The sequence below is a fragment of the Eleutherodactylus coqui genome, chromosome 2 (assembly GCF_035609145.1).
Source record: "Eleutherodactylus coqui strain aEleCoq1 chromosome 2, aEleCoq1.hap1, whole genome shotgun sequence".
In the NCBI taxonomy this organism is placed as follows: Eukaryota; Metazoa; Chordata; class Amphibia; order Anura; family Eleutherodactylidae; genus Eleutherodactylus; species Eleutherodactylus coqui.
The window spans coordinates 170986761-171003646 of NC_089838.1; the positions used below are offsets into that span (position 1 = coordinate 170986761).

Below are 16886 nucleotides of genomic sequence, written 5' to 3' on the forward strand. Positions count from 1 at the left end.
GACTGTGGCATTAAAATGTCCAGATTGATATTTGGGGGGTATTTGGTGGTACGTAGCATTTCCTGGGTATTGCAAAACAGCGAATTGTTAATAATCTCACCAATACTGTAGTTATCCCAGGTAAAACTGACCAATGTGTGAACAGGTTTAAGGTGCCCACACACAGACTACCGTGTTTCCCTAAAAATAAGACAGTGTCTTATATTAATTTTTGTTCAAAAAGGTTTAACTTTTTTTACATGTATAGCTGACTTTTTTAATTAACTGTTAGCAGGGCTTAATTTTGGAGTAGGGTTTATATTTCAAGCATCCTCAAAAAGCCTGAAAAATCATTTTGCATCCTCAGAAATTCTGGAAAATCATGATATGTCTTATTTTCAGGGCATGTCTTATTTTCAGGGAAACAGGGTAGTTGATGCAAATACAGGATTTCAACCATAAAATATTTGTTAGGTGGACTACGGCCACCCAAGAATACAGCAGTGCTTGATGTTGTTGCTCAATGCTAAGAAGAAAAAAAAAAAAAAGAAGAAGATCTTTCGTCCAACTAAGACTTTTCCAGAAAGACCATTCGCCTTCCACCTGGTGTCTGATCACGTACGACCAGCTCGAGCAACCTTAACTGCCAATTTGGACTAAAATGTATACGGCTGCGTCTGCGAAACTCGTTCATCAGACAATTGTTCATTCAACGTTTGTTCAAGTAACCTACGTCTATCCAATGCCCCTTTTACACCAACCGATTCTCGTTTGAACGAGCGAGTGATGTCACCGCTAATTTGTTTGCAGTTGTCCGCTCAGGCAAAAAGTTTAGACAGGCAGATCATCATTTAGAATTGTTGACTTCTCATTTAGAGCTCCACATCCCTGTGTGAAATACTGAGTGGAGAGTGTTTAAACGCAACGAGTAGAGAGCGAGACAACGATTTTTACGTAGGCTGAAACAGAGCAACGAGCAAAAAGTGCAGTATAGCTCGTGTTTAGATGTACCAATTATTGTGCTCTTTTGTTTGTTTTATTGAATTTTGAGCGACAATTGTTCTGTGTAAATGGGCCTTAATGTGTATTGATTGCCACCTTCATTCAGGGCTCTGGTAAATGAGGTGAGAAGCCACTAAACTCATTTGACCTAATTTATCCAATGAATCATTTAAATATGTATATTAGCGACTGGAGCCCATGCACTATTGTCAGTGTAATAAAGCTCACACCACGTTTTCTAGCTGTATCTTTCTTTTAAACTCCGGATTAGTGAATTCAATAGCAGGGACGTTAGTTATACAGTAGTCTATTGTGAAATAAGCCCTTAATCTTACTAGACCACAGTTGATAGAAATTCCTTCTTTAGCTCTGTCTCCTGTAGCTCCTGTACGTTTAAGTCGCTCTGAGCCAGCCAAATCAACAAAATGGAACTTGGCAGTAAGGGTTTCAAACTCGTTCATTTGTGTGGACTCAGATGTTATCCTATTATCCAAGTCATTCTCCTGTAAAACAAGAGGGAGGAAAAAGCTTTGAGGGAAAATATAAAAAAGTATCAATAAACAAAGAGCAATTAATTAGTATACAGTTCCGTTTGATCAACCTTCCCTTATACCAGTTGTCAAAAATGGCTTCACAATATGAGAAAAGATAAACTGGGATTATTCCATTTGTAAGACGATGATTTAAGTAATCACAGCAATGGTCATTACAGATATCTGCTTAATGTGCAGGTATGCAAGTATAATAAGAGGCAATCTGCTAAATGAAGGAGCGTTTCATCAGAAGGAGCACAGAAGGCTCTGTCAGATCAGTATGACTCAGTCATTAGATGGAAAGTCCTTAAATTAATTAAAAGTAATTTAATTAAAATTGGAGAGAAAAAAAACCCCAAACAATGTACTGTGGTTACAATAAGGTATTATACGTACTACATCAAGCTTCGGACACACCCGGGTTTGACATAGGTGGATTGTGAATATGGCATGTGAACGAGAACTTTGCACATTCATTTGCGTACTGGCAGTAGTTCTAGATAAGGCACCCAACTTCAAACACTGCATCATCTAAGGAGAAAAACAAAAGGGGTTACTAGCCATGTATAGAAGCAATCTGGTCTGTAAAAATCCCTGAGATAGGGTTTCTTGCTAAGATATATAAACTAGTAAGATCTACGTTTCAACAGTTACAATACAACCAATGTGGTCTTATAGGTTTACATAAAGTACTTTTAAATCAATGAAATTATCTGATTGGTTAAACATTCTAGTAGCCACAATAAAGATGTTAAAAGCCATCCACTAATAAGCTGCAAATATAATAAGACATTTGTGCTACTGTGTGCTCAGTTTCATTTTATTACATAGTTTTGCAAATCCACAGCAAACATGTCATCGTTTTCTGGAAATTGTGCCACAAAAGTACAACAGAACCACTGTCTGTAATTCTGCCCTTAGAACTCATTAAGGCTGCCTGTCTGCGGGAGTTTTTGAATTGCGTTCCCCACAGCAATAATCCAGCCACAGGGAACGCAATGCACGCTTTCCATAGCTATGGAAAGCACTTCCCCTCCTATCCACAAGCGGAGAATCATAGCGATTCTCCACTCGCGGCCGGCTATTCTCCGCGGTCAGCCTATCAGACATATAGGCTCACCGCGGAGATCCGCCTGTCGGCTCCTGCTCCCAGGCGGTGGCTTCCGCGGCGGAGATTCACTGCGGGATACCACAACACCCATGGACAGGGGGCCTAATTGTAGGATATAAATGTAACACACACATTAAAAAATAAAAATAAAAGCACCTAGAAGAAGTTGTCAGTATCGAATAAAAAACTTTTCCATGTGTGATTGTAACACTGATATAAATGATTACAATATCAGAGCAAAAGGATAATTTATTGCAGAGAACTGACCCCTTGATGGGAGCTCTAGTACCCTGTTGTACCGCCTCTAGCTTGTATACAAGATGTGATATGGGTGGGCATGGAGGCTCTAGTACCCTGTTGTACCGCCTCTAGCTTGTATACAAGATGTGATATGGGTGGGCATGGAGGCTCTAGTACCCTGTTGGGCCGCCTCTAGCTTGGATACAAGATGTGATAATAGGCGGGCATGAAGGCTCTAGTACCCTGTTGTACCACCTCTAGCTTGGATGCCAGATGTGATACTGGTGGGCATGGAGGCTCTAGTACCCTGTTGTACCACCTCTAGCTTGGATACAAGATGTGATATGGGTGGGCATGGAGGCGCTAGTACCCTGTTGGGCCGCCTCTAGCTTGGATACAAGATGTGATAATAGGCGGGCATGAAGGCTCTAGTACCCTGTTGTACCACCTCTAGCTTGGATGCCAGATGTGATACTGGTGGGCATGGAGGCTCTAGTACCCTGTTGTACCACCTCTAGCTTGGATACAAGATGCGATATGGGTGGGCATGGAGGCGCTAGTACCCTGTTGGGCCGCCTCTAGCTTGGATACAAGATGTGATAATAGGCGGGCATGAAGGCTCTAGTACCCTGTTGTACCACCTCTAGCTTGGATGCCAGATGTGATACTGGTGGGCATGGAGGCTCTAGTACCCTGTTGTACCGCCTCTAGCTTGGATACCAGATGTGATATGGCTAGGCATGGAGGCTTTAGTACGCTGTTGTACCACCTCTAGCTTGCATACAAGATGTGATACGGGCGGCAATGTAGGCATACAGTTTACAAATGGTATCCTGCGGCACATTTGCTGTAACTGAACCTTTAGATTGTGCAAACTCGTACGCTGTTAAAATTGGTGTCCCAGATGTTCCCATACATGTTCTACTGGTGATAAACCTGGTGATGGGCCCAGCAATGGAAGTGTGACAATCTTGTGGGGACATCCCTGTGACACCCTCGCAGTGTGTGGCCGAACATTATCCTTCTGGAAAATGCCTCTTGGAAGCCCTGCCATGAGAGGAACACATGTGGCTGCAGGATGTCCTGGACATATCACTGAGCTGTCATTGTCCCTCAGACTACTACTAGCTGTGACTGGCATAGGCAATGGCCCCACAGAGTATCACACCAGCAGTGGGGACAGTGTGCCACATCACAGAAAAGGCAGAATTGAGACGCTCACCCTCAGGGCTCCAAAAACAAGCACAGCCATTGTCTGTGCCCAAGTAATCCTGGATTAGTAGCTGAAGACAACCCAGTTCCACACTGTAGCAGTCTAAATTTCATCGCTCGCAACACTACTGAAAATGGAGGCAACAGTGGGTGTCAAAGACAATGGATGTAATGGAAGCCGCAAAACCAGATGTCCTCTAGCCGGGCACCTGGAAACGGTTCCAACAGACACATGAACCTGTAACGATGGTTCTACCTGCCTCTTTATGGCGGAATACTAAATAGTTGCAGCTTCTTATGCTTGTCAGACGATAAGATGATCGGCTCTACTGGTAGCCTGTTGTGGGTATGCAGAGTCCAGTCACCTTGTGCGCATGCCTCCACACATCTACTAGTCCAAACACCTCAGAAAAGCCCAGGTGGTGGGCAGATCTACGATACGACCATTCAGTTTCTTGCACTCTAATAATGTTCCCCCTATCAAACTCTGTTACCTGGGTGAAGTCTCTTTGATTGCATCGTAGAGGGGTCTAGTGGTCAACAAGCTCTACACAAGCGAGAGAAGAGATCACTACACACAAGGAGCCTCTGGGAGCCTTTTTATAGGCCAAGGATGAAACGGCTTTTAGGGTCTCCGGTGACAAGACAAGACCGTCCATCTAATCACACCACAATTCTAATTATTTGCATATCTGCCTGAGATCTAACTGGATGCTGTATTATCATCTTCTAAATACGTTTGCGTTCCACACATCATTCATGGGTGACGTCAAATTAAAAGCTGCTGAGAAATAAATCTTTCTGATCCACTGCAGGCGTTAGTAAGTAACACTACATATGTGAAGACAGGATGGTAGAAAGCATTTTTCATCAGAACATTCTGTAACAGTAACATCCAATTGTCTTTACAGTGTGAACAGCTTTAGAACATGGAAGTTTGTCCTCTCAAAGTTCATTTGCATACTAGGGGTGTACAAACATGACGGCTTCACCTGCTGTGGGCATCGGAGCTGCTGGGTATTTGGTAGGTATTTTTATATCAATTTTCTAATAAACAATTCCTGTTTCATAACTGCTGTGTAAGATGATGTAATGGAGCATCCGCAGTCTGTGCCATCTGATAAAACAGATCTGCTGCCACACCCATGGATTGCTGCAGCGAGGGGATGAAGCTATGCAATACATCACTTGCCTCTAATTGATTACTGTGTAGGCTGGAAAGATGCTAGACTAGAATCATATTTGTGCTACCACGCTAATAAAGACAAAGGACAGACCAGCACGAATACTAAATCTGATACGCCCTTACTTACTGTAACATCAGCTACTGCATCAAGGACATAGACAACTCTTTCATATAGTTAGATTTTGAGCCTACTACAACAGAATCACAGCTCTACTTAAAGGGATAGTCCCACAAAAGCAAGTTATCCCCTATCCACAGGATGTACAACTGCTGCTTAGTACATTCCTGGAAGCACCGAGATTGGTGGCGATCCCAGCTGTTAGACCCCCACCATCTTGTGCACGGGGTGGGGACGACACTCCAGTGTGTCCAGTAATGTACCAAGTGATGGTTGCTCATGTGCACTGTCACTCCATTCATTTCAATGGAACGGATGGAGATGGCGGGGCGCATGTACTTGGCCATCTCCTGATGGTACCACCGAAATGGATATACCAGACTTTCACCATGTGAGTAGGTGTTAACTTGCTTTCGTAGGACAACGCCATGGATGTTAGAAAGGGTGCAGAATTATAATAATACATGCGCACACATATGTATACATATTATATACTCTTAAAAAAATAAAATAAAATCAAGCCCCTAGACGAAGTTGTCATTTTGCTGCAAAACCCGGCATGCAGTTACATCTTAGGCAGATATGCAAATGATTAGAGTTGTTTCGTGATTAGATGAATTGTCTTGTTACCTGAGGCCCTAAAAGTGGTTCCATCCTTGGCCTATAAATAGGCTCTCAGAGGCTCCTTGTGTGTAGTGACCTCTTGATCCGCCTGTGTAGAGCTTGTTGACCACTAGACTCCTCAATGATGCAACAGAAGAGATTACACCCAGTTAACAGAATCTGAGAGGGGGAACATTATTGAAATGTGGGAAGCTGGATGGTCGTATCAACGAATTGCCCACCACCTGGGCCGTTCTGACCAGATTGTTAGGAGGTGTTGGGACCAGTGGATGCGTGAGGACACGCACATAAAGTGACTGGGCTCAGGAGAACCTTGACAGACCACCAGTAGAGAGGATAGTCTGATTGTGCGACAACCATGAGGAGCTCCAACTGTTTAAGTGTCCACCATACAGAGACAGGTGGCACCATAGTTACAGGCCCCAGTGTCAGTTCGAATCATCTCCAAGCACTTGGCTGAAGGACATTTGGTCTCACGGCGCCCATTACATGTACTACCTTTGACACCCAACCACCATTGCGTCTGTTTATAATGATGCTGTGTATAATTAAGCTGGACAGCTATGGAGTGGAACCAGGTTGTCTTCAGCAACGAATTCAAGTTTAGTTTCGGCACCAACGATCGACGCGTTTGTGTCTGGACACTAAGGCCTCCCTTACACAGGCGTTTTTGTACGGCGTCTAGCGCTGGGTTTTTTAGTGCTGCGCTAAGCGCTGTACAATGCTCCCATTTATGTCAATGGGGCTGCTCACATAAGGCTGAAAATGCAGCGTCTTCAACGCTGCGCTTTGACAGCGTTGTATGTTCTATTTTTGCCCATTTTCAGCCCTGTGTTGCTCATTGAAATGAATGAGCAGGGATTTCAGCGCTGCCGAAAACGCAGCAGAACTTGGTACTGCGCTTTTGGCAACGCTAAACGCCCTAGCTACACTGCCTGAGTCCAAAAAAAAAAAACAATACTCACCTTACAGGTGATGTCGCTGTCCCCGGCGGCGCTCTCGGGACTGTCAGTCAGCAGGGGAACTTCTTCTCTGGTGACAGAGATTCGAAATCCCCGCCTCCAACGAGAAACTGCTCTGATTGGCTGAGCGCCACTAAGTGACAGCCCACTTAGCCAATCACAGCCAGCGCTGGATGTGTACAATCACAGCCATTCAGTAATTGAATGGCTGTGGGTAGACGGATCCAGTGCTGGCTCTGATTGGCTCAGCAGGCTGTCACTCAACGGTGCTTAGCCAATCAGAGCAATCTGCCGGCTTCACAAGGTCCCGACAGCGGCGCCAGGGACAGCGACTTCACCAGCTAGGTGAGTATTGATTTTTTTTTTTTATTAGCAACCTTGGCTGTGCTGATAACGCAACCAAAACGCTGGCATAACGTATGCCAGCGCTGCTGAAACGGGGCGGAATCTGCAGTAAATGCAGTGTTGAAAAAAGCTGCGTTTCTGAAAACGCCTGTGTGAGGAAGGCCTAAGGGGTAAGCGCCTTAATCCTGCTTTTGCTGCGGAGCAGCACACAGCAGCCACTGCTGGTATGATGGTCTGGGGGTCACTGCATACGACAGTCGGGCACCCCTAGAAGTGATATGAGGAACAATGACAGCTCAGTGATTTCTAGGATAACAACTTCGAGTGTGCACGATCTAGAGGCTCAGTTACAGTAAATGTGGACCAATATGCCGCAGGATACCAAACGGAAACTGTATGCTTCCATGCCCGCCCGTATCACAGCTTACATCCAAGCTAGAGGCGGCCCAACAGGGTACTAGAGCCTCCCTTCAAGTGGTCAGTTTTCCACAATAAACTATCCTTTTGTTCTGATATCGTAATCACTTAAATCAACATTACAATCACACATAGAAAGTTTCATTCACTTCTGACATTTCTCAGGTGCTTGATTTTTTTTTGCATTAAGTGTACGTATACACTCATTGATACAAAAAAAAAAAATCAAGCACCTGAGAAATGTCAGAAGTGAATGAAACTTTCTATGTGTGATTGTAATGTTGATTTAAGTGATTACGACATCAGAACAAAAGGATAGCTCCCTGCCCCAAGAAAAAGCAACACATCTGTCCCTTGGTTGTGTTTGGCATTGTGGATCAGCTTTATTTATTTATGAGGTAGTGTCAATGGACAGACAGGACACTGTTTCAGGAAGGCAGCAGACTCTTTTTGTCACATTGGATAATTCCTTTAAGGGTTAATGCCCACGAACGGATTTCTGCCGCGTTTCCCGCGGCGTTATTCCGCAGCTATTAGATTCTATTGAACCGAATAGCTTACTGCCTTCTAATGCTCACGCTGTGGAATTCTACCACGGATTTCCGCAGCGAGAAAGAAATCGTGGCATGTTCTATCTTCTGCGGCAATACGCACGGCCGGCTTCAATTCTAGTCCATGAAAGCCGTTGATCCCGCAATACGCTGGCACGTCATGTGCTGCGCGCTGGCTTGCCGGACGGGACTCTCGCGGCGAGATCTGGAGAGGTGAGTATGGGGTCTTTGGGGGGGGCGCTGTGTCGGATTTCACTGCAATATTCTGCTGGCGGAGTCCGACACGGCTGTGGCATAAGGCCTTAAAAGATTGTCCAGGCATACACTTACACCTAATCTAACCGACAACTGTACGCTGGGTCCAGCTAGTACCATGCACTGGGTCCTATTCTTCTTAATGGGACCAATGCAGAATACTCATGGTTTCCTTGTCAACTGTCCTGCCTAGCAAGCAATTAGGTCAATTACAGCATTGACAGGAGAGCGTGTCTGAACAAGCCATTCAGTCAAGTTAAACACCATTCTGTTGCTGTTGGTTTCAATGTTACTTCTTACACTAAGAAATCTTCTGTATTAGATGGAGAATGTAGGCTATCAAATTATATGGCTAGGCACCATCTGGGAATACAACACTTCTTCAAATTGGTCAATGTGAATGTCAATAAAATATGAAACTAAACAGTTTCTGAAATACATAGAGTGATTGTTCTCCGTAAGAGAACCCAGGTAATCTTGTATATATGATACCTTTTACCGGCTCACAAAAATACATGATGTTACATAGAAGCACACACCTCTGCTTCGGAGGCCACATTACGTGTTGTTACTCCAACTGTATAGATTCCTCCATTTGAATCTTCATGAATCTTTATGTTGGACTTTTTGTTCCTGGCATCAATGTCCCGTGTTGTGTCAAACAAATCAAGTACCTCTTCATTGTAAAGCTATAAAAAAGTAATAAAATCAACTATATTAATAAAGAATAATGTATTAAATAACATCATTCATAGTTGCCCAGCTGCAGCAGCCAAAGATTGTTAATCATGTGTTTTTAACGTACAGATATTTTCCGTTTGGACATTTCTGCAAAAATGACAAGAAGGCCTCATGTCCATTAGAAAAATACAATCCGCGCAGAATCTGCTGCAGATTTCTGCAGCAGATTCCACACGGATTTGCTTTAAATGGTATTTTTTTGCATGCAGATATCCGCACACATTGCTATCAATGTGATAGCAATGTTGCCGATCTGCTGTAAAATGGAGCATGCCGCGTTTTTTTCTCCCGCGCGTGAAAAACACAAGTTTACTAAAATGCCATCTGCGGGTGCAAAATTCAATTTAATTGACCGTGGATGGCCAATGATTCCCTATGGGCAAAACTGAATGTGGATTCCGCAATTCAATTTTGCTAGTGGACATGAGGCCGAAGTGTAGACATACTGGCTGTCAGTTTTGAATAAGCTTCTCAAAAACTGTTATTTCGTCATCCGTTTTCTTATCAATAAAGGGATAGATTTACCATCAGTTTCTGAGTTTACAGTAAATCTTTTCAAGATAAAGCCATGTCCAGTTTCCTAGGAAGACCGTATGCCAATATAATGGGTGCACATTTCAGCTCAACATTAGAGACTACACCAGGCATACTTGATAACAATGCCTAGGTAGAATTACCACATTGCTTCTCTATAAGCAGATCCTGAAGCAATCAATCAAGAACATGTTGAAGGGCCAATTCCCCACAAAAAGTTTATATGTGTTTTTCCATGACATAAAATTGCTCCACAGCGCCTCTGTACTTTTCAGTTGCTGCTGAACAGGACCCATGACTGCTGCAGCCAATTACTAGCCACAGCAATGACCTTTTTGCCTGACACAAGCCAAGCAATAAAGGATGAATTCACATCTGCTTTAGGGCTCCATTGGGGTTTTCATCTCCCTGTTCCATTTATGGAGCAGAGAAAAGGAAATAAAAAGGAAACAAAACATTTCCATTAATTTCAATTGAATTTCAAAACAACAGAAAGCCAATGGAAAGTATACCGTTTGCATCCGTTCTGTTGGGTTTCCCTTATTTTGGATGGAAAAATGGCACTACAGGCAGCGCTATTTTTCTGGGGGGAAAAAAAAATGAAAATCCAATGGAAAGCTTTATATGTTTTTGGAAACACCATTGAAATCAATATACTTTTTTAAAAATTGACACATTTATTTACATTTTAGTTTTGTTTCTGTGTTCCAAAAACGGAACAAATAGGCAGCAATCTCTAATGAAGCCCTAACGCAGATGTGAATTGACACCAAGGCCTCACACACACACGGGCGGATTTGAATTGCGGAATTTGTGATTGGCACCCGTGTGATTTGCTGTTCAAGTCGACCACAGGAAAGCAGGGAGCATCCTCAGCTCCAAGCATACATGCAGATTTGATTTGCGGGTTCCACGAGCGGAAAATAAATTGCAGCAGGCTTCATTTTAGCGCGGACGGGCTCCATTGCTTTCTATGGAAGTGTTGGATCCGAAATGCATTCGCAATTACATTGCGGATATGTAGACAGATACTTCTCAGGTTGCTTGGAGACCAGGCAGGGAGGTGGGGGAAAGGCATCATTGGGCTTGCAATTTTTTTTTTTCAGCGCGGACAATCCACTATACACCCACGCAGAAAAAACATTGATTCCACGATCACCCCGCAAGCATTTTAAATTACTTTTTGCAATGAATCGCAGAGGTCTTTCGCGAACAGCAGAGGCGAATTTCCGCCGTGCAGGCCTAAATCAGATTTTATGCAAAAAAAGCCAAAAACGCTGCAGCTCGCTCTGCAACATTTCAATCAATCATCAGGGTGGCTTTACGGTGTGTTCACATAAGGCGGATCAGCTGTGGATCTTCTACAGCAGAAAAATCCACAGCAAATCCACACCCATTAGTGTGGATTTAGAAATGGATCTGCAACAGAATTAACTCCCTCAATTGAAGAGGTGAAGTCTGCTGGAGATCAGTGTTAAAATGCGCAACGGTGCTGATCTTGACACAGATTTGGTTGCAGTTTTTTCCGTTGTGAATACAGCCTTAAAGTACCTCAGTGCCTGCACGGACCATAAATACTACAGCATGAAAAAACATGAAGCAACACTTATGATGTAATTATATTGATAAAGGCAAAGAAATGCGAAACAAACCTCCAGGAATTGAGCGTTCACTTTGAAATCCGGTGGTGGGAGACCCTGTTCCAGCGCAGCTTGTTTCTTCTCACCCATTAGTTTGAAAAGAAACTTTACAGCTCGAGGGATGATACCTTGCTCTTCCTCAGTTATATTTACGTCAAACCCCGTTCCCATTGTGTAGGTCTTACCAGATCCTGTCTACGTAATAAATAGAATGCACTTTAGTCAATAATGCCAGCAGTATGTTCAACAGCATACCTATATAGACACCATACATATTTACACAGAGAGTGGTAAAATAGGAACAAGTATTAAATTCAAAGAGGACAGTCTACAGATTCTGACAATCCTGGCACATAGCAGGTTTGGCAAAGTATACTAAAACCCATTAAAAGCCATTTCCATAATTGTCAAAATAAAATAATGCATCCAGATAGAAATGTCAGACTACTGCAAAACTCAGCATGCAGTTATATCTCAGGCAGTTGTGGTCTGATTAGACACTGGGTCTTGCCAGAAAAGTAATTTCCCCGTTGCCTATAAAAGGCTACTTTTGTGTAGTGTACCAACTGTTGAGAGATCGATGATTGCTACACGTCTCTGATGCTCTCAAAGATATTTTGCCCAGTTAGACTGGGAGGTATCATTGGAATGTGAGAAGCAGGATGGTCGTTTCAACATTTTGCCCGCCATCTAAGCTGTTCTGGCAAAGCTATTAGAAGATGTTGGGTCAGTGGTTAGGTGAGAGCATGCACACATGGTGAACAGGCTCCGGATGGCCCAGGCAGACCACCAGTAGAGAGGATCACTTGATCCGCCGAAAGCACAAGCAGATCCAGAAGTTTTGCTGTCCACCATTCAGACACAGGCCTTAATGTACCTTTATTACAGAACCCAGTCTCTGCCCAGACCATTTCCAGACGCTTAGCAGAAGGAAATTTGGTGTTGCTGCACCAGTTACACATCCTGCCATTTACACCCCAACACCATCAACTTCGTTTGCAGGGGTGTTGTGAATGAGAAACCTTGACTGCCACGGACTGAAACTGCATCGTCTGTAGCAACTAATCCAGGTTCTGTTTGGGTGCCAATGATGGTCGTATTCGAGGAAGGAGGCCGCGTGGTGAAGCTTCAATCCTGCCTTTGCAGTGGAGCGACGCACTGCCCCAATTGTTGGTGTGATGATCATGGGAGCCATGACATACAACAGTCGGTCACCCCTAGTAGTGATCGAGGGACATTAACAGTTCAGAGACATATTTCAGGAAAGCCATATATGTTGCTTCTCATGGCAGGCCGTCCACCAGAAGAATAATATCTACCGAAACACAGCAAGGATTTCCCAGAAATGCCTCCGCCAGGTTGCTACACTTCCTTGGTCTGCCCAGTGGGCAGTTTTATTGCTGATCTAACATTTGTGGGACATCAGCTACTGCAGCCTACGGGTGTACAGGATCTAGTTGCATCATCTGTGGGGCAAATGTGCTGCAAGACAACATACAGAGCTTGCTGTCTATCCCGATTGTATCTCATCATGTGTCCAAGCTAGAGGCAGCCCAACAGGGTACTAGAGGCTCTTGTGAATTATACTGTTTTCCCCAATAATTCGCTCCAAGACTGTAATTGCGTACATACTGAATGTCATCATTACATTCACACAGTTAAAGCTTCATTTGATTCCAACAACTCCTTCTTGATGGATTATTTTTTTGTCAATGGGTGTATTTCCACCCAATGATAAATTCATGGAGCTGAATGCAGTCACTGATAGTATTAAGACCCATGCATCTTGGCAGACACAGTATACAATGTAGTCATTATATAGCATTTACTGTATGCGGCTTCCTCCTTGAGGGAATGCCAAGCCAAAGAAGCAAGCATTGGCTGTTATACAATATCATCACTGTGTGCTCACCTAGCATCACTATCTATTAGCAGAGACCAATGGTAATAGAATACATACAGCTTCTGGCAATGGGCTGCTCATATGTTACTACCTGCTAGCAGAGGGTATATTGCAGGCATGCAGACAGTGAGTAAATGCAAGAGGAGGCCTTGCTGTGACTACTCAGGTTGGGAATTGGGCTGAGGGATGGCCTGCTGTCATCAACAAGCCCAGCTGTGATTAAATGGCAAGTAGGTGAGGGGGTGCTATGTACACAGCTTGTAGTTTCACATGTTGGCATGGCAGAGAAAAGAAAAACAATTGAGAAAGCAGGCAATAAAACAGTGCAGCAAAAACTTCCCGAGGTCCAACAGTACATTGAAGATTTTTTTTCTCCACGTCAAAAAAAACCCTTTTTTCTAAAGTAACTTGTAGAACCACAAATCTAAACTGTGACCAATCCAAATATTTTTACCTGGCCATAGGCAAAGACTGTGGCATTATATCCTTCAAAGCAGCCTTCAATAAGTTTCTCCGTACACTGCAAGTAGATTTCGTCTTGCCTGGAATCGATGTCAAAGACATAGTCAAATGTGAACGCCTTATCTTTCCCTAGGAAGACCTGCGGTTCACCAGGTGTCACCGAAGTGCAAATATGACATCCTTCAATTTTTTCTTTGGCAAGTTGAGGACGAATTCTGTAAAACAAAACCACAAGTTCATTGTGAAGTTTTATCCAACATATTACATTGCTATAAAGTCATTTAATGCTGGCATTTTCTAGCACCATCACAGATGCCGAGACCAGTGCGTGATGAGAACTCATATGTTGTCATTGCTTGCAGTGAATACACACTATTCAGGAATATCTGGCAAGTATACTAGACACGCAATTAACGTTCTACCATTACATCAAAGGGAACAAACTACAAACTTCTGACATTTCCAAGCACAGCAGTCACATAAGAATTATGGCAAATTCACAAATTATGAGAAAAAAAATGTGAAAGCTGGGGTACCCAGAGTAATGTCACTGCATTCAGGGAAAGAACGGAGTTATTCCACTCTCTGTCAGGATGATGGGAAAAGGGAAAGGCAAAATGTTTAACCCCTTAGTGACGGAGCTTTTTTGCTTTTTTCCATTTTTGTTTTTTCCTACTCCCTTTTAAAAAATTGTAACTCCTTTATTTATCCATCAACGTCACTGTATGAGGGCTTGTTTTTTGCGGGACGAGAGGTATTTTTCAATGGCACTATTTACTGTACCATATAATTTACTGAAAAACTTTTTAAAAATTCTTAGCGGAGAGAAATGGGGAAAAAAAACGACATTCCACCATCTTTCGGTGCGTCCTGTTTCTACAGCGCACAAACTGCAACAAAAACGACCTGATATTTTTATTCTATGGGTCAGTACGATTACTACGATACCAAACTTATATAGTATTTTTTTTGCTGTAGTACTTGTATTTTTTTTAAAAGATATTTAATTTTTTTTCAATTATTTTCTGTCGTCATTTTGTGCGCGCAATAACTTTTATTTTTCTGTCGACGTAGTTGTGCAAGGGCTCAATTTTTGCGGGATGTCCTGTAGTTTCCGATAGTATCAATTTGGAATACATACAACTTTTTGATCGCTTTTTATTTCATTTTTTCTGGAAGACAGGGTAACTAAAAAAGTGTATTTCTGGTGTTCTATTTTTTTTTTTTTTTCCGGACGACGTTCACCGTGCAGGAAAACTAATGCACTACTTTGATAGATCGGACTTTTACGGACGCGGCGATACTAAATACATATTTTTATTTTATGATTTAGATTTTTTAATAATTGATATGGCAAAAGGGGGGTGATACTGCTTTTTTACAGGCAGTCTATCAAGCCACCCTGTGTGGATGGCTTGATAGGCAGTCTGCTAAGGGCAGCCCTGGGGCCATTCATTAGGCCCCCGGCTGCCATGACACCTGCACGGCTCCCCCGATCTCACCGCGGGGGGGCCGTGCGGGCCCCCAAACAGCGTTCGGGGGATTTAAATGCCGCTCTCAGAATTGACAGCGGCATTTATAGGGTTAATAGCCGCGTTCGGCCGAACGGCCGAGCGCGTCTATTGCCCGCAGGTGTCAGCTGTAATAAACAGCTGACGCCCGCGCTGTATGGAGGGAGATAGCAGCGCTACCTCCCTCCATACACGTCCTGCAACAGCAGGACGTAGTTTTATTATAGCGCCATCACTAAGGGCTTAATGTGGGAAAACCCCATTAAAAAGCGTATACAGATGTATTTTTCTTTACTTTGAATTACTTTATAAATGGGTTTGGTTGTGCATGCAGCCCTTTTCTTTCAGTATTTTCAGCCACATCTGTGACGGAACCTCCGACCAGAGGTTCCAACGCAGATGTGAAATCACCCTTATTCCTAGCCAGGACAGCCAGGGAGTTGCAGATCAGACAGAAAGAGGAGGAGGTGTGTATCAAGAGAGTGTTGAGGGTATTGAGGATAGCCTTAAAAAGGAGCCTCAAATCTGAAGAAAAATTGGCATTATATCAATTGTCATTCATAAAAAGACAGTGTTTATGAAACAGAGCAAGGGTGCCTGGTATAAGAAGTAACTGTTATTGATACCGAGATTACCTTTCTAGAGCCCTTACTAAAGAGACTTCTCCATATTCTAAATTGCATTATACAGAGATTTGAATTACATCTGCACGCTTTATAAATATTTTGCCATTTAAGCACACATTGTCTGCCGTACTGGTTGCTACCTAATCTACAGTAAAAGAACAGTTGATTGCATCCACTGCCTCAGTGATTTTGTCACTCGTCCTCCTGCATTCATTACAGGCCAAAAAAAGAGCACAAATTCCAGCTTCTACTAGATACAATCTGGCACTTGCAAAAATAAAAAAAAATTGTAGTGGCACACAACTTTTGAGATCCCTTGGAATCCAGTTTCTGTAATTACACTCTTTGTAAAAAAAAATAAAAAATACAACACCTAGGAGTTGTTGTCATAATGCCGCTAAACTCAGCATGCAGTTACATCCCCGCAAATATGCAAATGATTAGAATTGCGGTGTGATTAGATGACTGGTCTTGTCATCTGAGGCCCTAAAAGTGGTAGCAGCCAATAAAAAGGCTCTCAGAGGCCATTTGTGTATAATGGACCTTTTTTCCGCTTGCGTAGAGCTTGTTGACTAATAGACACCACTACGATGCAATCAAAGTTTTCTCACAGTTAACAGAGTTTGAGAGGGAGCCTATTTTTGGAATGCGAAAAGCTGGATGGTTGCAATGACTAATTCTCTCCCCCCCCCCCCCCAGGCCTTCTATCTAGACTGCTACGATGTGTTGGGACCAGTGGATGCGTGAGGGCACACAAGACGACCGGGCTCAGGACTGCTTTGACAGACCAGCAGTAGAAAGGACAGTCTGATTGTCTAACAACATGAGCAGCTTCAACTGTTTCGTTGTCTGCCATCCAGAGACAGGTGGCACCATCATTACAAGCCCCTGTGTCTATCACAACCATTTACATCTTTTACCATCCTTTTTGCAA

At 43.2% G+C, this 16886-nt stretch overlaps 1 protein-coding gene across 7 annotated transcripts in view; it reads right to left on the reverse strand.

Annotated features, from left to right (window-relative positions):
- Positions 1 to 16886, reverse strand: part of KIF21A (kinesin family member 21A) — a 139790-nt gene that overhangs the window by 87127 nt on the left and 35777 nt on the right. For all 7 annotated transcript variants that reach the window (XR_010790323.1, XM_066591909.1, XM_066591911.1 and 4 more), the window contains exons 2-6: positions 13808 to 14030; positions 11463 to 11645; positions 9075 to 9224; positions 1911 to 2045; positions 1317 to 1484 (exon numbers count right to left, since the gene is read on the reverse strand). Coding sequence is in view for 6 of the 7 variants with exons in the window: in XM_066591909.1 (XP_066448006.1) it covers positions 1317 to 1484; positions 1911 to 2045; positions 9075 to 9224; positions 11463 to 11645; positions 13808 to 14030 (859 nt within the window). In the remaining variant the exon portion in view is untranslated. The remainder of the gene's footprint in view (positions 1 to 1316; positions 1485 to 1910; positions 2046 to 9074; positions 9225 to 11462; positions 11646 to 13807; positions 14031 to 16886) is intronic.